Source organism: Penicillium argentinense, assembly GCF_028826775.1.
Source record: "Penicillium argentinense strain IBT 30761 chromosome Unknown utg000002l_segment0_segment0, whole genome shotgun sequence".
Classification (NCBI taxonomy): Eukaryota; Fungi; Ascomycota; class Eurotiomycetes; order Eurotiales; family Aspergillaceae; genus Penicillium; species Penicillium argentinense.
This window is the reverse complement of record NW_026622661.1, coordinates 3,329,633-3,352,449: the sequence shown is the minus strand read 5'-3', so window position 1 is coordinate 3,352,449 and position 22,817 is coordinate 3,329,633. Positions and strand designations below refer to the sequence as shown.

General features: G+C 51.1%; 8 protein-coding genes across 8 annotated transcripts; 5 read left to right on the top strand and 3 right to left on the bottom strand.

The window, feature by feature from the left end:
* Nucleotides 1–2,838: 2,838 nt before the first annotated feature.
* N7532_002061 (macro domain-containing protein) lies at nt 2,839–3,599 on the top strand (the record flags this gene model as incomplete). Its single annotated transcript, XM_056614555.1, has 2 exons — nt 2,839–3,485; nt 3,542–3,599. The coding sequence occupies 2 exons, from the start codon at nt 2,839–2,841 to the stop codon at nt 3,597–3,599; spliced, it is 705 nt and encodes a 234-aa protein (XP_056479596.1).
* A 623-nt stretch (nt 3,600–4,222) lies between these two features.
* On the top strand, nt 4,223–5,159 carry N7532_002060 (putative mitochondrial inner membrane protease subunit Imp2; the record flags this gene model as incomplete). The annotated part of the gene is made up of 2 exons (XM_056614554.1): nt 4,223–4,692; nt 4,733–5,159. 2 exons carry the CDS (start codon nt 4,223–4,225, stop codon nt 5,157–5,159), a joined length of 897 nt encoding a protein of 298 aa, XP_056479595.1.
* Nucleotides 5,160–5,384: 225 nt separating this feature from the next.
* N7532_002059 (sporulation-specific 71 family protein) lies at nt 5,385–8,877 on the bottom strand (the record flags this gene model as incomplete). Its single annotated transcript, XM_056614553.1, has 3 exons — nt 5,385–5,939; nt 5,999–8,701; nt 8,770–8,877. 3 exons carry the CDS (start codon nt 8,875–8,877, stop codon nt 5,385–5,387), a joined length of 3,366 nt encoding a protein of 1,121 aa, XP_056479594.1.
* Nucleotides 8,878–9,299: 422 nt separating this feature from the next.
* Nucleotides 9,300–10,131, top strand: N7532_002058 (GLTP domain-containing protein; the record flags this gene model as incomplete). The annotated part of the gene is made up of 4 exons (XM_056614552.1): nt 9,300–9,438; nt 9,505–9,563; nt 9,624–9,736; nt 9,840–10,131. The coding sequence occupies 4 exons, from the start codon at nt 9,300–9,302 to the stop codon at nt 10,129–10,131; spliced, it is 603 nt and encodes a 200-aa protein (XP_056479593.1).
* A 2,375-nt stretch (nt 10,132–12,506) lies between these two features.
* On the top strand, nt 12,507–13,858 carry N7532_002057 (uncharacterized protein; the record flags this gene model as incomplete). The annotated part of the gene is made up of 3 exons (XM_056614551.1): nt 12,507–12,659; nt 12,735–12,842; nt 12,926–13,858. 3 exons carry the CDS (start codon nt 12,507–12,509, stop codon nt 13,856–13,858), a joined length of 1,194 nt encoding a protein of 397 aa, XP_056479592.1.
* Nucleotides 13,859–15,292: 1,434 nt separating this feature from the next.
* N7532_002056 (uncharacterized protein) lies at nt 15,293–17,605 on the top strand (the record flags this gene model as incomplete). Its single annotated transcript, XM_056614550.1, has 6 exons — nt 15,293–15,559; nt 15,637–15,659; nt 15,725–16,212; nt 16,265–16,639; nt 16,692–16,908; nt 16,960–17,605. The coding sequence occupies 6 exons, from the start codon at nt 15,293–15,295 to the stop codon at nt 17,603–17,605; spliced, it is 2,016 nt and encodes a 671-aa protein (XP_056479591.1).
* An 896-nt stretch (nt 17,606–18,501) lies between these two features.
* N7532_002055 (uncharacterized protein) lies at nt 18,502–18,936 on the bottom strand (the record flags this gene model as incomplete). The annotated part of the gene is made up of 1 exon (XM_056614549.1): nt 18,502–18,936. The coding sequence occupies one exon, from the start codon at nt 18,934–18,936 to the stop codon at nt 18,502–18,504; it is 435 nt and encodes a 144-aa protein (XP_056479590.1).
* Nucleotides 18,937–19,780: 844 nt separating this feature from the next.
* sly1 (syntaxin-binding protein) lies at nt 19,781–22,089 on the bottom strand (the record flags this gene model as incomplete). The annotated part of the gene is made up of 4 exons (XM_056614548.1): nt 19,781–21,240; nt 21,298–21,680; nt 21,757–21,982; nt 22,053–22,089. The coding sequence occupies 4 exons, from the start codon at nt 22,087–22,089 to the stop codon at nt 19,781–19,783; spliced, it is 2,106 nt and encodes a 701-aa protein (XP_056479589.1).
* Nucleotides 22,090–22,817: the final 728 nt, after the last annotated feature.

Genomic DNA, 22,817 nt, shown 5'->3' with positions numbered 1-22,817 from the left:
CATCCAGATCCAACAATAGCAGCTCCTCTGTCCTGGAATTTGAATTTTCCTTGCCTTCTGAGTTTTGCGAGTTGTGTTAGTGTTTTGTCATATGCAGGCTGCAGGTGCTCATTGCGTGTTTGACAGCTGCGGTGCATTGGTCGCTGCATTAGCAGCCCGTCTAGACCGCCTCCGCCGTTCGCCCAGCCATCGCAACTTGAACCTTGCAACTGAGTTTGACTGACAGCTGAGCTACCTGCAACGCGGATCGCGCCTGGAGCAATTTGTCACGCCCCCTTGTCCAAACTGCCAATATGCCAATGCCATCGCCCGCGCTGTATTTCGACAGGGCTAAAATGGCAGCACGACAGCCAATCACCCCGGGCCAAAACTCGAGATCCACCCCTTTGTCTTTAGTTCGCTGGCCATACGCCGTTCTCCAGTCCGACCCAGGGACGAGCATCGACTCCACGAGGACCAAAAAAAAACCACTGGGCACGGCGAATAGGAATATTGCAAGAATATTTTAGGGTGGCCTGCGGAAGGAGAAAAGGACGGGTTCGGCCTAGCGTCCCTCTCCTCCCCGGCACTCTCCATGGGGTCCCGGAAGCAGGACAGCTCGACAGCTCGACAGCTCGACAACTCGACAAACTGGGGACCTCGGCCAATCGACAATCCTCTGGCGGCACGTCGCTCGCTTGAAGGGGAAGGACGACGTCGACTCCGTAGGCTAAGGAACGTACGCGAAATGAGACAGATTCGTGCGATCGACGACGACAGTACAACAGCCGAAGGATCAGCAATCATCAATCATCAATCAAATGAACCACCGCGACTATCGGAGCACATGAGCTGGGCCCCGCTGATCCACGGTACTCTGAACGTCAGGTCCTTCATGACAGCTAAACGGTTGTGCCGGAGCCGGCTCCACTCTGCCTGGTGGACGCTGCCACCAACGCTCACAGGGATCCAACCACCCCCTACGCTACGGCGGGAGAACGGGGCAAACGCGGGCTCCACACGATTGCGGAAATCATGGCCTCAGTTCGTCTACTCGATGATCCCCGTAATTAGATTCCCGAGGGAACCTCATGTGTGCTCGCTCTGGTGCCCTGGGGCAAGTGAAGTCCCTTGGGCTCCCCCCGTTTCCCCCTTCCCCTTCGACGGGAAAATCGAAGACACGAGAAAAGGGGCCCGTTCTGTCGGAACCGTTACCTTTTCCTAATTCGACACTCACAGCCTGCCATGAGTGGCTGGCCAGCATGGACGCTAATTGGAATGGTTTTAGTGCGAACGACAATACAAAAGTACACGCCAGTAATCGAGGAGGATTCCCATACGGAGGAATTATCCTCTTCAAGGGCCACCTTTCTCTAATCATTGCCCCAGGTGACCTACCGGGCAAAGTTCGCCCATGACAACGGTACATGTCAGAGGTACCTAGGTACTTTTGGTCCAGCTGGATGAATCCACTCCTTCCGTCAATGACTATCCGTTGTGCACATCGTCCCAAAAGAACCTATCTTAGGAACTGAAAAAGTGTTCATGGGGGCAAGGAGGGGAAGGCGGCGATGTGCCGATACACGGGTATATGTCTTGATTCATGTGCCGCCGAGGCGTGTTGCAAGACCACTTCAACATTATTCGGGTCGAAGGGCCACCCGCCACTACCCATCTCCAACCGGCGTCTACTTCTCCTCTGTGTGTGGCCAAAAAACCTCTACGGAACAAAGGCGCATCCATACGCACACAGAGGACCATATGAAAGCCCGCGGAAGGGGTGGTCACACCAAATCCCGAGCCTGACTGACTGGACTGACAGCGGCACCAGTCCCCCAATGGATGGCCCTCGTACTTCTGGGGCAAGTGCCTATTGGACGGCCCCGATTGATCGAGCGGAGTCGAAGGATGACAAGTTCTCTGACAGATAGGCGTCGCTCTTCGGGTCGCGTGCAGACCGCATATGCAATGCACGCTTCCGTATGGAGTGCCGTGCGATCGCGTCCTTCCGTAATATGACATCTCAATCCGGGCCTACATGATCGCGGGGGGAGAGAGGGGGGCCAGAATGGCTGTAAGTCCCAAAGCCCAGGAAGCTGGAAGGTGTCTCGGGCGTGGACCGGCGGACCCTCTTCGTCCTGCACGAATCGTACGACCTGGCCGCTCTAAGCTTTGAGCGTTTCTTGGAAGCCGGCTTCGAGCGTCGAGTCTTGGCTCTTCCGGTGTACATCGTCAACCCGGAATAGTTTGGCCGGCGTGGTTGGGCGATGGTCAAGGTCGAATAGTGCCCTCGGGGCGAGGCGAGGTGTCCGATGCAGGTCTAGATTGCGGACGCTTGACCAGTGCCCACTCCAAACTTAGGATCGAGCCCCTAGATATCTTGCTAAAATCCCGATTTCAAGGGGGCATTCTGATACATCAACTGACACCTTAATGCTCGTTAGTCCCACAGCGGCCAAACTGGTGGTCAAAGGGGTCGGCTTGTGTACTTCGTGCATTTACTCGCCATGACCATCGGTTTTCCAAATTGATACCCGACTTCTTGCAGCATAGCACTATGTCTCAAAAGTCACCAGCGATCTCCTTCAGGTTGCCTTGTTTGTTCGTGACTTGAATCACCTTGTCGAAGTATATCCAAACTCAATGCATCGTATCGTTGCCTTCTTTCTGCCTCGCCGCCATCCACCGCAGGCATCCACCGCAGGAGTCAACACACGTGACTCGATCCTGTTTCTTATCGATAAGGACTCTCTGTTAATGCCTGAGGCCGCAACGCCTGGGAAAGCTCCCCGCCGGTGTGAAGTCATCGAGGGTTCATCTGTACAATCTTGAAATCAGCTCAATGTAATACCACACATTATGGCGACTCACTCTGCTCTCGTTGATCTCGCTAGTATTCCCACCGTGGCACAGCTGTATCGCACCAGAAAACTGCTCCCTGCTGAAACTATCGACCCAGCTTTCCCTCCATCTCAACACTTGAACGACAGTGTCTCGGTAATTCGCAACGACCTTACCAAGCTCGAGGTCGATTGCATCGTCAATGCAGCGAATAAATCCCTACTTGGTGGCGGAGGCGTTGACGGAGCAATTCACCGAGCGGCAGGACCAGGCCTGGTCAAGGAGTGCTCTGGTCTAGACGGGTGCGATACAGGCGATGCAAAGATCACCCAGGCATACAACCTCCCTTGCAAATATGTAGTACACACCGTGGGGCCAATCTACCACTCGGCTAGCAGGCAAGATGCCACTCGGCCGGAGAAGCTGCTGCGATCCTGTTACCGAACCAGCATGGAGCTGGCGATGCAACACAGCCTGAAGACGATTGCGTTTCCAGCAATTAGCACCGGGGTCTACGGTTATCCAAGCCATCTCGCAGCGCGTGCAGTGGTCCATGAAGTTCGTCAATTCCTGGATAGCCATGTTGGTCAGAATAATGCACTACAGCGTGTCACCTTCTCCAACTTTGAGCAGAAGGATATGGAGGCGTATGCCAAAGCAATCGCGTTTGTGTCCCCCGTCTTCTTGATTTGCACACTGACTGCTGACTTGTTTGTCTTAGGAAATATCTTCCTCCGACTCCTGAAGACCTGCGCATTGCTGGTGAGGATACCACTTAACATTTGATAGCCCGGCTCTATCTGAAAAAATGCGAATTGGCGTTCGCATACATCTAACGTCAGGGGAAATAAATCGAGATGAATCGAGATACTTCGGATGCAATTCAATGTCGTTTTCAGAGTTCGATTTATGGGTATTTCTTTCAGCCAATGCATAGTATTAGTGGTAATGACGGCTTCATGATAATCGCTATGATGATATATATTTATTCAATTGCACTGGTTTACTTTGGAGTATATTGTTGTTGCTCATACCACCACGAAAGTGCAAGTGTCATGTCGTCTCATCAATATAGACTCATAATCAATACACACTGCACCATTTTGTATAACTGGAATCAGAAGCCCCTCCAGTAGCCATATGATATAAATGCATTTGTATCGGCCATAAAAAGTAGCCAAATAATGTGCAGGCCTCAATGGGGTAAGACATGGTCGAGACAAACAGTGCAAACACGGATCGTATCAATTCCGCCGTTCTCTGACCTCAACGGAAGGCCAATATCGCAACGCGTTGCTCACGCCCACATCCCACTGAAAGCATGACGACAATATCTTGAATTCACTCAATCGCTTTTGCAATACCCCGCTCCCGAACGGGCCCGCCTCCTACCTCCCTCAAAATGGCAAAACCACCCAAACAGCCAAATTTCCGCATCCTTTCGCCGAACGCCGCCAAGGACCTCGCCAACAGAAACAAGCTCACCCCCGAATCAACACCTACTCAGACCCCTGGCGCATCATCAGCAGCAGCAGAATCCCCGAGTCAGGGTCCGACCCTGGGCTCGAAACGACCGGTGCGCGCCTTCTTCTCCAATCTCCGACGACGCTACTCCGCACTCCCCCGGCCTGTCCAACAAGCATGCCGTGGATTTCGCATTCTCGCACCTCTCGTTCCGATTAGTCTTTTTTTCTCCGAACATGTCATGCAGGTCATGTGGGTGCGAGGGCAGTCCATGACCCCCTATCTCAATGAAGATTACCATCAAGATCACACGAAGGGTGACATGGTGTTGGTCAGCATGATGCCGCACCGGATATGGCCATGGGAAAGACAAAGGCGGCTGGAGAGGGGGATGGTGGTTACATTCCGGTACGTATTCTCTAGAGTCACGTTGCTTGCAATGCCCTAGGAAAGTCCCATTCCATGGACTGGCCGAGTTGGGACATTCACTCATCTTTGCGTCCAGTTCTCCTGCCAATTCGTCGCATATCGCTATCAAACGAATCGTCGGTCTCCCCGGTGACCGCATCACAACCCGCGAACCATGCTTGAAGCAAACACAAATCGTTCCGTTTAACCATGTCTGGCTGGAGGGCGATGCGCAGGATCCGCAATGTACGCTAGACAGCAATACCTACGGCCCGGTCAGCATCAGCCTACTTTCCGGGCGAGTATTTGCCGTTCTCGGACCGCGCATGAGGTGGTTGAACTGGACAGATTGGGAAACTGGCAAACTAGACGATGCCTGTTCGGAGGACGGGCAGAAGTATCGACAGGGTGTACGGAACAGAGTCCTGAAGGAAGCTGTTAAGCTGGAAAGGCCGAATCTGGATTAAATACTAGGATCATCGCACGGCATATGACTTACATATTTGGAGTTAACTGGGGGGCATCGATGTATTACTACTATGATCATGGGACACCGTGTATGTACGAATACGTATAAACCGAACAAAGATTGGATATCAAATGCAAAACCCGAATGCTACACGTGTTCGTGAAGGGAAATTGGTGCAAATAAAACGAAGATGACGGAAGACTCGAATCCCGAAGAAAAGAGGCTAGAGAGAAACAATCCGAATATCTTCTTGTTTTTCCTCTTGCAGACGATCGATCTCAGAGGAGATGCTCAACACCCATTGATCTTTCTCGACTCGACTGCGCGTCTTGAAAACGATCGTTCGCCCATGTTTTCCCAGTGTCGTCACATGCCGAAGGGAATGTTTGGCCTCACCCTGGATACCTGGCTCTTGAGCGCGGAAAAAGCTCTTCTTGATAGGCTGCCAAAGAACAAAAGTGATGGCCGTGTCTTCATCGCGGCTCGTATAGACGTCCGAAGACAGATAAGCCCTTGGTAGCGCGTGCAGACCAGGGTTGTTACTGTCAAAGGTCTGGTTGGCATAGAGCAAATCATTCTCTGTGATAAGTCCTGAGTAGATATAGCAATCCCGTAGATCGATTGTTGTTTCGTGCTGCTGATGGATATGCGGGACGATAACACCGTTTCCCTTGCGCAGTGTGCTCCGGAAGATGAGGAGTTTGCCTGCTGTGAGGATAACATGGCACTTGGTAAAGGTTGAGTGCCGACGAGGCTTGCGGTAGAGCTGACCGGACATCTAGTAATTAAGTTAATACTAAGGGAGTTTTGAATTTGTACGCAGTAATAGTGGCGTACCTTGATCGCTCGGCAACCAGACAATGCACACATGTTGTGCAGGAGCGGCGATGCTTCGGCGTGTTTGACCTCCCACTTCTTCGCGAACTGGCCCACAATTGATTCCATTTCCTCGTCAATTTCCAAGAGCTTGAGGTTTCTCTGGCGCACGGCTTGAAGTTCAGCTGCATCGTCTGCGTGTCGCATTCTCCAGTACTTGACCAAGGCGTCAAGTCGCTTGACCCATTCATCACGAGTGGCAGCATCGTACGCCTGTAAGCGAATGACTAGGTCATTATCCAACACCATTTCAAAGGTGCGGTCATCGTCAAATTCTCCAGTATCACCATCATCTCGTCGAGAGTCTGTGGGCTCAGGTTGAAAGTCGACGGCAGGTCCCTCTCCAACGTTGGGGTCAGCAGGACTGGTACCTCGCTGAATTATCCGCACGTTCGTCACTCGGCATAGATCAATGTATCCGTCTGCTTGGCTCATGTTGTGAACGTTTCTCTGTAGTTGTGCGTAAGCCTCCTCGTCATGTCGTTGGACAAACTCGTCATTGCCACTGGCAAGCCAAACAATATCTCCATCTTGGACGGGATATGGATCGATATCCCAGGATATGGGCATTTCGTTCAATATCTGACGAGAGGTCGGGATGTCCGATTCTTCGCCCATGCAAGTTGGAGCAAACTTCGGTGGTGTTGGGGGGAATGCCTTGGCTGGCCTGCAGAACAACAAATAATGATCCTGCGTGAAGAAGTATAGCCGCTTGAAAAACATTTTGTTCATCCTCTGATGTATGCCTTTTTGCGATGTCAAGCGAATCAGGAATCCTTCAATTGGCGCCGGTTCTGTTTCCTTCTCGCCCGAGTGTCGGATTGAAGTTGAATAATGATGACGTGGGCGGAGTTCAAGCTCGTGCGATGACTGCATTGCGATGGTCCCACACATATTCGCTTCGTTCTCGCCAAAGATCCATTCCAGGCGGTCATACCGCTTCCAAGCGAGTCCCATCTTTTCGGTCTTGGACCACGCTCGCAACACCTCAGACCACTCTGGGCGACCTTCGAGCATTTCCAGGCAGCCACGAATGATTGCTCTTGCGGCAAACCGTTCACCAGCTGCAGTTCTGCTCAAAATAGTAGTATGCTTAGTATCGTCATCGACGGCACCTAGCCTAGCTTCCAGTTGATCGAAGGGATGATTGAACACCAACGATACTCCCAAGTCGGGAACATTGATGGGAAGTTTGGTGGGACGCCGCCAGCCAAGGACTTGTCGGATGAATGTATACCACTCCGCAGCATGAGCTGTTGACTTCGGCCGGATGATGTAAATCTTGGTTCCACGCTTCCGAGGATGCCATACCACAATGGTCTTGTCCAATGAAGAGTAGAGGTTGACATGAGTGTTCCTGTGGTTCAATTGGACCTCGTAATAAGGGGCTGTCTTGCTGTTTGGCTTGGAAATATCGGGGATAACACGCGTTCGGTACATCTGCAAAGAAAAGGGCGCATGTTCAGCAGAGCCCTTTCGACAGATAACCAAAAACTCTCGCCATTTGTCCGCAACCCGGGTCTCCATTCGAAGACTGTCATTTTCAGAGTAATCAGCAGGCAGATTTTCCTTGGGCGTTTCTTCAACCAGGACCAGCATTCTCTCAGCCTTGATGATTTCACCATCCTGGATCTTGCGCCGGCGGGGTCGATTTGCAACAATTGTTCCTCCTGTTTTGGCGATTCGAGACTTGATTCTATCTTGTTTGTCCTGGACGTTGTCATTGATGTTGTATTTCGCCATTTTGCGAGTGAATCGTCGTGGCATATATCCATTTTTGGGGAGGTCCCCGTCCTGGTCGTCATCATCGCTCTGGGGATCATGGTGCTCTAATGCGAAGCGAGATATTCCCGAAGCTTTGCTTTTCAGTTTTTTCTGGACTTTGGGTTTCGCCTTCAGAAGGTGCGTAGTGGAGTCAGTTTCGCTGGCTATGGCAGAAACACTTGATATTATCGGACTCGGATTGCTAGGACCGGCAACACTCAGGTTCTGAGATCCCCTTGAAACCGGACGTTGGCTCGGTTGCAAGCCAGTTGCATGTATTGTCGATGTAGACGTATTTGAGTCTGTGGTGCTGGAGGCGTCTTCTCTGGCTGTGACAAAAGAGGTTGAGGCTTCCCCGTTATCATATATGTCGTCCTCGGTCCTGTTGGTCGGCCTTGCGCTCGCCCGTGGCGTTTTGTCTGAATCTTCCTCGTCGTCATCATCATCCGGGGCCCCCAACGGAGCATCATCAGCTGTTTCCGTCTCCGTCCCCGTCTCAGTGTCAGGCCCCGTCTCTGCGGCAACGTGGGGTAGAGTACGAAGCTCTCCCGAGTCCTCTTCAGCTGATTCCTGTTGTTGTTGTTCTCCAATCTCTTCCTCCTCTGTTGACTCTTCGTTGGTGTGTGTAAATGTAAGAGCAACCTCTTCTTCTTCTTCCCCCGCCAGCGCCGACGAAGGCCCCGCTTGGTCCGTTTGGGTATCGGGTTGACTCTTGTCTCTCTGGGTATAATGAGACTTGATAGGGTCTACGGAGAAGGAAAGGGTCTGGGAGGTATAGTTCTTGAACTGCAGCCGTGATTTGTACCAAGATTTGCGGTGACCATGAACCCAGCCCTCCGGAATCGGCCCAATGAAGAAACGGCGACTCGTCATATGCAAATGATGGGCAGAGGCATGACGCTGTCAATAGAAGGGAAATCATTAGCTCTGAGTGGATACCAGTGGTGTGGTTCGAACGATCAACCCACCAGCTTCTGATCCGTGTAGGACCCTATTGGCAGGCCTCGGTAGCCTTCATAGTCATTGTGGAGAGCTTCTGGCCGTGCCGAGCCGTTGGCTTCGTCAGAAGAGCTCATAGCGCCCGTGTGTCGCCCGCCCTGTGGTTGAGATCCGGTGCAATGCGCAGGACATTAGGAGCGGAAGTTCATACGGGGAGGGGGGAGATCGTTCAGGCACCGCAGAAGCGGAAAAGACAAGCATAGCGCGATCGATCGGGAGATCGCAGGTAACATGCAGAAAATGACATCATAGCTGGGTCTTCAAACAGTGCAAACTGCCCCGAAAGCGGTCCCTGAAGGGGCCACTGTGGTTGGTGCCTGCCAATATTCAGGCAGCAACATTTCTGGCTAATCCATGTTTGTCTTGTTTGCTATGTTTGCGCTATTTGCTCAGGGCCCCGCCTGACAAGGTGGCTTGCGTGGCAGGAGCGGTGAGGGACAGCTGTTGACATCCCATTTTAATTGTTCCTCCCTTGCCATTGCCCCTCACACAATCCATTATGTCTGCTGAAATCCCTGCCGGTGGTACCTGGTTCGACACCCTCAAGGGCCGGTCCTTTGAGGATGTCCCCATCGTTGATGGAAACATCTCTACTGAGGAGTTCATCCGGGCTGCCAAATCCCTGGTTACTCTGTTCGGTATGTCTTTACCTTTGGTCCTGTTTGTCCTAGAGACCACGAATACTGATGCTTGAACTCATCTAGATGTGATTGGTGGCACCGGACTCAGCTTCGTCAAGAGCGATATGACCGGCAACATCGACGTTGGTTAACCCCCGTATCCCCGGAATCGCGGGCCGACGCTGACAGCAACAATCATATAGAAAGTCGAGAAGCGCTTCCAAGAGGCCCCTGCCGAGTCCCAGACCCTGCAGGATCTTGTGAACAATGAGCCTGGCAAGAAGCCCGCTTCCGAGGGTCTGCTCTGGCTTGTTCGGTAAGTCCTCCTCTTTTTGACCTACCAATTGCTCTCAAGGTGATGAGTGATTGAGTACCTCAAATTGCCTAGAATGGAGACTAATATTATGTCATTGTCATAGTGGTCTCGAATTCACCGCCAAGGCCCTTCGTCACAACCTCGATAACTCCTCCGCCGAGCTGAAGACCTCCTTCAACGATGCCTACGAGGGCTCCCTCAAGCCCCACCACAACTGGTTCGCGAAGAAGGCCTTCGGCCTCGCTGTCGGTGCGGTTCCCACTCGCGAGAAGTTCTACGAGCTTCTGGGTGGTAAGCAGGAGCAGATCTCTGGTCCCATGGAGCAGGAGGTTGCTGCTTTGGAGAAGGTGGTGTCCATCCTGAAGGACTTCAAGCCGCTCCAGGAACTCAAATGATCTTGTGCGGCTTTGTCATTGAAAGCATCTGCAGTTCAAGTTAGATATGTACATATTGGATCCGTCTCTGTGAGCACGTGAGATTCAACTGTTATAGCGAAATCCAAGAACTGGCCTTCCTGGTGAAACACCGACTGCATCCTTCCCGAATTTCTGGAGTTACCGGGATTTGCACGAAAATCGAAGCAGCATTTTGTCAGATAGAGTCGAGAGATTCAGTCAGCTCGTGCCGAAAGAACCTCCGTCGAGCATCACCTATATGTTGATGAACAAAGCTAGCTCCTAGCGCCATACGTGCGTCTCTCCACGGCTTTAATTTTCCTCCCAACAGCCTCCTGCATACCTCAAGGTGGTGGAACCAGCCCGGCACTTGAAACAGCTACAGCTCCCGGTACTCGCTTAGCTCATTCGAAGCACCTTCGCCAGCCAGCATCCACCCGGTGCCTTCTCACTAGTTCCAACGGTTCAGTTACGAGCGATAGCAACCATGGTCATGGTGATATGCATCACTACCCCCTGAACAAGGAAATGCAGGGCCACATGGCTGACACTGCGTTCCACGGTTTGTGTTGCTCGCGTCTCTATCGGCGGACGCCGAAAATAACAAATTTAGGCTTGAAACCAGCAATATCGATCGAACTTTTAATTTAACCAAGATCCACTGGTTGACGGATATGAAGTCTCGAGTTTTAATGTTCTCCCCGGATTGATGGAAACTACTTGATGTTTGGCCAGTAGCGGACCCTTAAAAAAAAAAATTATTCCCTGCAATGTTTAATCGCGCATCAAGACTTCAATTTTCCATACCTTCTTCGAGCATCTGGTCACGCCACGCTCAATAAAATTGTCTGCCCTGGCTTGGGTGGTTTTACGAACGTGCCAACCAGTGGCTTGATATAGCCTGTGAAACGATCTTGCACTGGCACCTTAATGATTCACCTGCGCGACGGGTGGAGACAGCAAAATTGTCAGGTAATCTCCGACTGCAGATCATTTCACTTCGTGGCAGCCGGGCCTTCACCCTGATGATCGGCTGCGTAGGGCATCCATTATTTTGCCCTTCGTTGATCGTGGATTGAACCAGGGAGATCTCGATTCTATATCGAGGTATGTGTCCGATCGATTGATCCCGCAAGTGCCCTCTATCGGCCATGGCCCTGATACTAGTCGTCACCCCATCTATATTCATGGTTGTCCTCTGCATTGTACCTCATATATTGTCCGCTTCGGCTCGCCAGCAAGTGCCGGTGCTCGAATCAACCCGAACTCCCCATCCTCCCGTCAACCTCTCGCTGACAACCTTCGAGCATGCTCAGCTGCCAAGGGGCACGAGAATGGCGGATCCCCCCCAAACTGGTTCGAACGCCCAGTTCGCCCTAGAGTTGTGGCAACGGTCTCCCCTTTTTACGCGACGAGAAACGATCGAACGACACTAGCGGGCAAAGGACTGGATTCTGCATGTGGAGGCCAAGAGAGGTGGTCCACTTGGCGGGTGGTATTTGCAACCCTCGTTGGCAGAGTTGCTGGTAGCCTTTGACAGGCGAACTAATTCGAGTCATGTCGCCGATGCTGCCAACTGATGAAACCCGCGATCGTTTGGTTGGCGGCCTAAGCGGGTGGAAGTCGCATTCCCCATGGCGTGTCCCAGCCTAGACCTGCCATCCTTGTGGCCACGCGAGGGGGAAGGTTTCGTCTAGACAGCATGTGTCGGGAGCCGAAACGTTATTTGCATTCGCTGGGTTGCGATAAGTTCGGGCGTCGGACAGGGTTCGCCTTTTGACTTTTACCTCCACAATGTGTCCATGGATGGCAACGAGCCGCCCTTGTCTCTGACCACGCGACAGCCCCTTGAAAAATTCTGGAACTCTGGAGAACCCGTGACAGGTACATTGCGCAGATCCCATCGTGACTTGATGCGGAATCCAGGACTGCCAACTAAATCTGCACAATCCAAGAGCATCTGGTTTGAACCCACAGGCCCCTCCCGTAGTTCACCCTTGGATATTGCCGACGCGGGTCGCAGGTGGTCGTCCGGCCCGTTGATCGCACTAGTTAGTATCACTGGGAGCCTCAGGGAATTTTCATGCGCGTCTCGCCCGTATTCTGGATAGGCTAGGAACGAAGAGAGACGGTAACGCCGCGTCGACCCGCTTGGACGGCGGTCACCCCCCTTCTCGCCACTGACGACCGCAATGGTAATGTTTGGCTAGTGGTTTGATTCTTGCCCTCTTTTTCTCTACTCCCTCTCCTCCTTCTCCTCCTATACCATTATTCTATTGTCATTCTTTGGGGGGCAGACATCGTGACACCGGCACAACCGTGCCTGGGACAGACCATGAATCGCAAGTCATAGAGTTCTTGAACCAGTCCTCACAATGCAACCCTTGGAAGGTCGCAGCTTGTCGATCTTCATTGTCACCGCCGTTTTCTTGAGCATCTCCTTCATCGCGGTCTGCCTGCGATGTTTCGTCCGGCTCAGAATCGTAAAGGCCTTTGGCTGGGATGATGCGTTGATGGTCTTTGCCATGGTACATACTACACTAGACTCTACCATATTGCCTCTAATTGCACCAGACGAATACTAACCACTTCTGCTGCTATAGCTCCTGAACATCCTCTTTGCCCTGTGCGGGATCACGGGCGCTCTGTATGGAATTGGTCAAAGGTCAAAGGTTCTGGCTGATCGTGGCACCATGGAGACTGCTATGTTTGTACGTTTGTGATTCTCAATCCCTCCTACTGCCTGCTATGCGCCCACGGCGTATATACAAATCAGAGCTGACAATAAACTCAGTGGTGGTGGCTCGGACAAACCAGCTATGTCTGGGTATGCGCGGTCTGCAAATGCTCCATTACCACAGCCCTTCTCCGTCTGACGGTTTCCCGCCTGCATCGCACGATCCTATGGACTGTCGTGGGTGTGACCACAGTTGTCGGCCTCATCTTCTGGTTCATGTTGACCCTTCAATGCCATCCCGTTTCCTTTTTCTGGCAACGAGTCCGACTCGAGCTCGATCCATTGCACGCCAACATCAGCGGCTCCTGCATGAGCCTCGATAGCATCATCAATATCGCCTATGTCTATAGTGTGACGGCCACATGTTGTGACTTTACCCTGGGTATTTTGCCTATCTTCCTGGTGTGGAACTTGCAGATGAATACACGGACGAAGACCGCGCTGGCGACTATCCTGGGTATGGGCTGCGTCGCCAGTGCCGCGGTGATCATTCGCATTCCTTACCTGCATGACTACAAGGACGATGATTTCTTATGTGAGTACCATCTGCATTGCCCACGGCTCTTCCCGGTGAACGAAGATTTGACGGCTACTGACCGCGTTTCTTCGATAGATGCTACCTCCAACATCTCCATCTGGTCTAATGTCGAAGCCAGTCTGGGAATTGCAGCTGGCAGTCTCGTTACGCTTCGGCCTTTGTTCCGCTGGTTTCGCGACCCCAGCTCTGCAGGGACTCGGAGCAAGCGTACTGGAGGCAGCGTCCCCCTGTCGAGTGTGAATGCCGTGCGGTCGGATCCCTCGGGTCCCCAGTATTGGCGCCCGGACCTAGATCCAGACGATTCACATGCGGTGATCACTACAATCCACACCTCCAACCAGGGGAGCCGCACCAGCAGCCAAGAGGACCTTAATCCCAAGCCAGGTCATGGAACTTTCTTCAGCGGTGTGAATGTTCAGAAGACATTCTTCGTTTCGGAGCATGAAACATAGTCACGTTTGCCTTATTTGTGTTTTATTATATAATTTAGAAATTGAAGGAAATCAGATTGTTGAGGAATCGCTTCTTCGCTGGCACTGGAACCGCTGAAATGTCGGGATATATTTTGCGTCCGACCACGTGAGATAGTGTCACCAGGGCCCACTTAGTATTACTACCCCAGGATGCTAGTATGTGGAAAAGAATCTGGACTATGAAAATCTCTGCAGACCGTGCCCTCGCGCGACGAACAGACAGACAATAGCGCGGCACTTGGCGAACCCAAGGAGACGGTTCTATCGTATCTGCATGTGCCCATCCAATCTACCACGGGATTCCAGCCAAGACCGCCACGGAGCCTGCGCTGTATCCAGTGCCGAGAGGCTGGGACGAACACTGAGCCAACGTAAAGCGCTTGGCCACTTCAGTAAAATAATTTGATATAGGAACCAGTGCTTAAGGAAGGTTCAGGGTGGGGATACGAGATGAATTAGAGAAATCATGAGCAGAAGGGAGCTTCCAATTTACATTGTGTCAAGAGAGAAAGGGAAAAACGAAAAGACCGACCTAGTACAGGACGAGAAAGTTTCGCTCGCAGATTTAGGTTTATGTAGCCAAAGCCGGTTACCGTCTTCAACAGCCCGGCCGGGCTAGCTCAATCGGTAGAGCGTGAGACTCTTAATCTCAAGGCTGCGGGTTCGACCCCCGCGTTCGGCTTTTCCTACAATACCTCGAGATTTCTTTTTTGGTTCTCCTTTGTGCGCACCACATTGCATTGGTTCTCGAGGCAAAATGTATGATATATTTTTGTTTCATTTATTTTCTTATCATCGACCTGTATTCCCCTAAGCCTGATGGGGGGTCACCTGCAACCGTAAGCACTGTCAAAAGTACTGTCATTATGGTGTCTACAGTCCCTCTTCTAAGTGATTGTGACCTGGTTTTGGGTAGACAGGTGTCCTCGTGTGTGACAGCAATGCTGGTGTCTAGTTTTGCCTCGCGTTTCATATTCCCTTCTCGGGTCATTGAGGATGGTTTGTCGCTGTGCCAAAACCTGCACCATATATATTGGGACGCTGGTGACAGACATCACATAATCATCGGTCGCGCTCGGAAATTTTCAAGTCAATCCCTTATGATAATTTGATATGTAAATCATCGCGATGGAGCCAAATCCACTACATCGTAACAAATTCCTGTTTACCTTAGGGTAGGATGTAGCGAGTTGATTGATGATACCCGCCGACTGCCACACTTCACGCCAAGTCCGTCAAGCCGCGCTGATCTGGGACTGATGCCTCAGGCTGCAAGGTTCAAGGCTCCACCGCATCATCACCGTGGCCCCAAGTCAACAACTCCATCTGTCTCGACGGGCGCCCAACCCTCTCTCAACTGGATGCCGAGCTGAAACAGCTTATTCCTCTCCAGCTTCCCATGCCACCGTAATCATGTCCCGGAGGACGTTGGGTGGAGGTCGTGTTCTGGGCACTCCGAGTGCGCTCTCAGCCCCGTCCTCGTCCCCGCAACCGAAGAGGGTGCTCTCACCGACCGCCAGCAGCATTTCCCTGAGCTCGCAGACTTCCGCATCACAATTCTCGTCCGGTACGCAAGATATCACGTCGCGCATATCCCTGGAGAATGGCGACACCTCGATATCCGCCGCCTCCGCGGCACCCGGAACCCAGCTCTCATGTCCAATCTGCAGTGAGGAGATGGTACGTGTACCCAGCACATGAATGCTTGCTCGCGCCTAGTTTCCACTTCGAACTAGCAATACTGACTATATCCGCAGGTAACGCTCCTACAGCTAAACAGGTATCTCCCAACCCTCGGCCCATACCCCTGTGTCTATCTTCCGACCCTATCTAACCCACCGATAGACACCTCGACGATATTCACCAGAACCTGGAAGATGGCACACAAGACGAGGTCAAAGATTGGTTCAAGGTACAAATGGAGAAAGCGAAACGGTTTCAACCACTCGCCGTGTTGAACCAGAAGCTTAAAGGTCTGGATGTGTTCGAATCGAATGAGAATCAGACTAGCTCGGTACCTGGTCGCCCACTGGCTTCTCATGCAGGAAGTTCCGAAACACCGAAGTTATTAGATCCAGAGGATCTCATCACAAAGCAACACTGGCAGGCCGGTTGTATGTACGACGTATGCTTGGAACCATCTTGCGGACAGCGACTTAATGCCACCAACGGCTGTGTGAACTGTCGGAAATGCGGCAAACTATTCTGCGAGGAACATACAATGTACCAAATGAAGCTCTCACGATCCGCACAGCATGAGCCTGTCAGGGGAATCTGGGCCCGTGTCTGCGAAACCTGCTATAAGTCGAGGGAAGGCTACATCGATCATAATGGTGAGCCCCACTGGATTTCCATATCTTTGGCTCAAGCTCATGAATGGATTAGGTGCAACGAGAGATTTAACAAATGCGTTTAAGTCTACTCGCAAGCAGACAGTCGACAAAGATTTCCTCGAGGTTTCACGGCTCGAGAAGAGATTGACCAGGCTAACGCAGTTATTGGCAAGCCTGCCTGCAGATCAAATCCAGCCAAGTGCGACGAAGCTATTCTCTATTGGCTGGCAGAACGATCGGCGAAGAAGCCTGGAGCAAACGATTGTCAGTTGGCAAGATGATGCTAGTGTTTCGCGCTGCCCGTTCTGCCAGCAGGACTTTTCGGGGTATTCCTTTCGAAGACACCATTGCAGAACTTGCGGGCGGGTTGTGTGTAGTGATCCCGATACTGGTTGCTCCAGTGAGGTCGGGCTGACCATCGCACCCCGTATGTTTCAATACCCTCTTGCGAATTTACCATCACCTCTAATTCATGCTAGTCTCAAAATCGTCGGAAAAAGCCGCCGCCGAAAACCTGCTGAATGTTGATGTGAGGCTTTGTAAGGAATGCAGGACCACACTATTCGACCGACGCGATTTTGAAGCCGATGTCGCACGCAAGCCTCCTGAAGTCAGATCCTATGAGAACTTGGCCCAGTTTGAGAGAGGAATCCGTCTACATATGCCCAAGTTTCAGAAACTTCTCTCCGCACTCCAGTATGTACAAAATTCCAGTTTGGCTTTATGTGTACTGACAATGAGCTACAGAGACCCAAGGCGCCCGCCGTCGTCGGCTCAAATTGCAGAAGCTTCCAGAGTCCGTAAGCGACTCATGGACTCCTTCGCAAAATATGACGTAGTAGCTCGCCGAATTCGTGACCTACCAACCAACTCTCCCACCCAACAGCGATTGCAGAAGGCCATTTACCAACAGGCCAGCAATTTTCTCCATCTTCACATGCTACCTCTGAAATCTCTACCGAAGGTCCTCAAACATGCCTCACCAGCAGGAGACCGCATACCTAGCCGCACATCTTCCCCCAGCACACCAGTCAATGGATCACCGGCACCTGGTGCCCGGCCTCAAGATTCAGCACTTGCATCAATAAAATATAACGATCGTGCTGGGGCCAATGGAAGTTCCAGCAGCCTAGCAAGTGATACGAGCAGTGCTGTATCCGCACTGGAAGCAGAAGAGAAAGCGCTTCGAGAACGGCTGATCGTACTTGAAGAACAGAAATTCTTTGTCTCCGAAATGATCGCAGATGCTAATCGTCGTCGTAAATTCGACGAGGTAAGTAGTCTCGCCGTCAACGTTGAGGACCTGAGCCGCGAGATTGATCGTGTCAACGGGATGCTTGCCGGCTTGGATTTTGAGGGAGTCTACACCGGCGGACTTCAAGCAAACGCTTGATAGCCCTGAAGAGGGGTATCACGAACCCTTGTTTACATTCATTTTGCACAGATGCATGGCGCCTTGTCATTTAGCTATCTGCTTTCTTTTTGTTTCTCTTGAGCCCATGGCCTTCAAATGGGTGTTCTCAAACTCCTTGCGGCGACATTTGCATAGCATTGGGCGTTTAAGCGATCGTTGATGGAAATTAGTACAATAAAAACATATTCGCTCTAACCACTCTGCCAGTGGCGTTACATATAAATGTCACACATGTTAATGGTAAGGTTATACCTGTCTATCTCTTACATGGTGGTGAGTAGATAGTGTGTAATATAGATGGAATTCGGGCGATAGGTGAGGACTCAAACCTAGTATTTGGTCTCACCTTTGACCAAAATTCCATTTATGGTTACATGTAGTGCAATGTACCTTGTGTCCATTCCCAATTATGACCAGCACAAAAACACTTTCGCGCTAGGGTACGTAGCAGAATAGACGAAATCCTAACAACGGCTATAATAAAGAGCTCAAATATCCCTCGAAACGCGTCTTCGCAGAAATGCTAACTGGAAAATTGCTCATTACATCCGCAATATCACATGCTCACACAAGTGCTAAAAATCCGGTATTGACGAACCGGAAAATAGGTGATCAAATAAAAGCCATAATATTTTCTCGATCGCTAGAACAAAGGGCAAATTAAGTACATCAATATCAATATTTTTGGATGATTTGACAGATTTCAACTTTTTTTTGGGGAGGTAGAGGACAAGCTATCTTCCCGGCCCTCGAGGATTTTTGCCTTTCTTCAATCTGTTTTTGTACTAGTTTCGTGACGTCGTATCCCTCTATACACATGTTTAGATCATTACCCTGATAAAGCCATTTCAACTGACTTTATAATATCTGAATTTTTATCGCTCATAGTCGCGATGGTAGCTGGTGCCGGTATTAGGGTTATCGTATTCTCGGTGAACATGTGTCGTGCCATCATCGCGGCGATCAACATCTCGGTGTCGATAGACGCCGCTGGGATCGAGTCTCTCGCGATGATGTCGTCGAGAGTTGTCGGTACGATAGTCGAGATGCTGATCATATGCACCGCTGCTGGGGTCATAGGCTGTGGTACCGTACCCAGTATCATAAGTTGTACCGTATGTGTTACCTATGGCATCTGTGCCATAACCTGTCGTACCGAAGCCAGTCGTTGCATATCCACCATATCCAGTGGCGTCAAAAGTGTTCCCATTTTTATCATAAGATGTGCCAATTGTATCGTATGTTGCTCCGGTGGTATCATAATCATAGTAGTCATTTGTGTACGCAGAATTGCCGAACCGATCAGTCATTTTGCCAGGCTGGTCAAATTTGGAGCTTTGAAATTCAATATGGCTGACAGGCGAAGGATAATTAGAAAAGAAAGTGGCCTTCGAATGGAGGTTCGCAGAGCTCTGGAGCACTTCTTATAATCCTCGTGGCGGAAAGTATCTTTGCAAATGATTGTACCTTGACATCATATCTGAGTTGTAAAAAGGGTATTGCGTATAGGGGGGCGATGCACATGGCTCGAATGAAAGATAAATATGATGACCACTGTCGCAATTAAATGCACTGATTGGCTGACATTTCTGGGGAAGTTCGTTCCAGACCGTCGCCTCGGGAGGCGGATGATGGAGGACACTAGGCCATGAGCCGACAGATATTACTGCCACTTCTATAACACCATCGAAAAATCATTCCTGAGTAGTTTCATTCGAGAAGACCTCATGATATAATTGTCAAACATTTAATTCCATCCCTTGCGTCAATCGAAAAACGGTGTGGCTCGTGGCAAGAAATCTGCCCAGGGTGATATGACGAGCTTGCCACCACCATATATGGCGCATTGTGAATAGCTCAATTCGAACGTTCAAAAGAAATTGGATTAAAAATGAAAAATCAAGTTACTGGGTGTTCTAGGGGCCTGAGGTTTGGCCACGACTTGCGGGCTCTTGTGCGTGTATTAAGTGGCGTGCTTCACGCGAAATGAAAGCGACTTTCCCCAGTACTCCCGAATGGAAGTAATTGAGTGAGCTACAGACAATTATGACATTGGAATTATATCAAGTCTTTGAATTATAGCTCGTTTTGCGAGTATTGTCTTCGTTCCCCTTGGTCCATACATGTTTTTCCATCAAGAGGAGGGTATACAGTTTAGCTCTCTCTGCCCAACGGCGCCAACGAGTCCGACAGGAATTCGCTGGCATTCATCAAATCCGTACTGCCGTAGACAACACGGCGGCGAATACCGGAAGGAGCGCCACGGTTGACTGGTGCACCATCTGTACCTTGCTGGCCGCTCGTCCGAGCGACCCAGTCCTGCAAGTTACCATATTCATCCATACTCCCACCTCCAACCGTGAACACAATGGCTTCGTTGAAGGCTTGGCGACGTTGGCCGAAGGTGGCACCGGTACCAGGGCCCTGGATAGTTCCACCGGGCATCTGTTGGGTTCGGGATGCAGAGGTCGGAGGCATGGCCCCACGTGCATTGGCGCTTCGCGGGTCAAAGTAGAGGTAGTTTTCGGTCTTTGCAATTGCCGAGCTGGATGCGGCGGAGGGGTCCATGATGGATTCCGTGATCTTGGTTACGGTAAGATCCTTGTTTGCGGGCAGGAAGTTTTTAACACCGGAAAGCAGGTTTTCGAAGTTAGCACCCAGGCCACCGGAGGTGAGGCGGTCTGTTAGGCGGTTGGAGAGGGATGAGAAACCGCGAAAAAGATCGTTGGATTGCTGCTCTGGGGCAGCAGTGGTCATCATGGTCATTCGCGTGATCTCGCGGACTTGCCGAACATATGCAATCGGCGTCACATCCAAGACACCAGCCTTGATCAGAGCCTCCTCAAATTCGCTCATCTCTGCGCGGTTCAATTCGGTCTCGGTACTGAGGAACCAGATGACGAACAGACGCAATTTATCAAGCGGATTGCTGCCTTTGGCGGGGTTATTAATGAGCTCGAGGATTTGCGACTTGGATTGTTTTGTAATGTTTTCCTCCAGCTCAAAGAAGCCATCTAGTTGTCGATCCTTGATGCCCTTAAGTAAGGAAGTGGCGATGTTCATGTGCATATCGAGAACTGCTTTTCGCTCCCGCAACTCGGGTAGTAGAGTTATAGCGGCCTTGAGATGTTGTGCCGAGGCGCTTGTGTCATTCTGGAGATCTTCGATAGAAGAAGCACCTGTCTTCTTTGTGATATCGTTGGCGTCCTCCTTGTATCGTGTCAGCTCGGCGTCAATATCCTCGGCTACCTGAGGAAAGGGAGCGCCGGCATTCCTTTGCCAGAAGAAATCGTTGCTGTTGATATCGTAGGACTTCTTTGAGACCTTGCCTGACTCCTCATCATCCAGGGTAATCCGATTTAGACGCATCTGAAGAACGTCTTGCACAAGAGATTGGTATGTCCAAGAATGCGAGAGCATGGGTACCAAGTCAACATTTCGATCCATCACAATCAACACAGGACGGCTAGAAACAACACCAGGCAGGGCTCTTTGGTTGCCAGAGAAAAGGTTATCCTTGGAGTTGAGGATGTGATCACGGAGTTTTCGATCGAGTTTGGTGGCAATCATCTCTGCCGCCCCACCTTTGGGACATCTGATGATGGGAATTGTACCTGGAAAACGAATCAGAAACAATTTCTAAATTATAATACCAAAGAAAGAGTACATACCCATGGTGACGCTCACGCTGAAGAGACCGCTGACCACTTTATCGATCATAGCATCCAAGTCCTCATCACTTGTCTTGCCACTGTTAATTTTGTAGTAGGCATCATTGCCTAGTCCCAAGCTGAACAGATCGGGCTCAGCAACGATGAAGTTAAGATATTGATCAAAGACCTGGGCGATGTTCTCTGATGCGCCAGAGGTCGCTATTTGCGATGCGAAGTCTTCGAGGAGTGGGCGGGGAACGGAGGAGAGGAAGTTCACATAGGCAGGAGAGTACAAACCACCCGCGAGATCGCGGGTGATGGCCTGGATATTAGCCTCGTTGGGCTCGACCAGGTACACCACGGGGACATCGGGAATAGGGTATCGTTGGGAGTTAATGTTCCTGGTATAGTCTCTCGTTAGCGGACAGACCCACCAGACTACCAGAAGTGTAGACAGTGTCAAGTCATGCGTCATACAGATGAATGGTGATTCCCCAAGCACGAAGATCATTGACCCTTAGCACACTGCTGATAACGTCTCGGCCCATGCCATCGAAGACCAAAACCTTCCAAATGGGATCGCCATCTTCGTTCAAAATAGGCGTGGATTGGGAAACGAGTCCAGAATGTCCTGACGGGTCATGGGTACTTTCGTCGGCAGGGCGCGGATCATGGTTCAGATTGAGAAGCTTTTGAATGGAAGCTATATTGTTCGGTCAGCTCATCGGCGATAGTTGCGGGGGGTTGTCACGCTGCAAGGGTTCACCACTTACCGACCTGTCGGTCCCGGAGTGACATAGGATGCGCCATGGCGGAGCAGCGACCACGGGCACGGAATTGAAGAGGACACGAGGGCTAGTTCACGACATGAAACCAGCAATAGGGAGGGCCGTGAGTGAGATGCCGTGCTGTTGATGCACTCCACTGGCCCAGGTGGCCGCAGCAGCAGATGACATAATCAAACACAAACACTGCAAACAGATCACATGTCAGTCCGTTCCGCCGCAGGGGTTGGGCGGAATACCAAGGTGATACAGAGAGCCCGTAATGGTCACCATTCTAATCCAATCACACACTACTCCTCGCGCAAGGGAGTGTTCGCTCCAATACCGACCGCCCAAGGCCTCTGCAGCTTCTGTCCTTCCGACCTCTAACCTCTCCTTGTCAACACCAACTTTTCCCCCCCCTCCCAACCCCTCTCCTTTCTTCGTAAAGTGAATGGCTATGTTGCTAGAGTGGCTCTTTGTATGAGGGTCCTTCGTGTCTTTCCTTAAGGGCTGTCCGAGGCAAAGCTTAAAGAGAGCAGAGAAAGGAGAGTGCCGGCCTTTACAGGGACATTTGAAGCCGTCCGGGATCAAATACAAAGTGAAGGAGGATACACTCGGAAACAAATCCAAGCATCAAGCGCAAGCCTTAAGAGGATCCACGAAGATTCTCCCAGTGGCGTTCAATTACTTTTTCCTACGGTGTACTCGCTGCGGCAGGCAGTCGTCATTACAGGGGGAATTCAGTTTGGTGCCTGAGGCAACCAACACCAC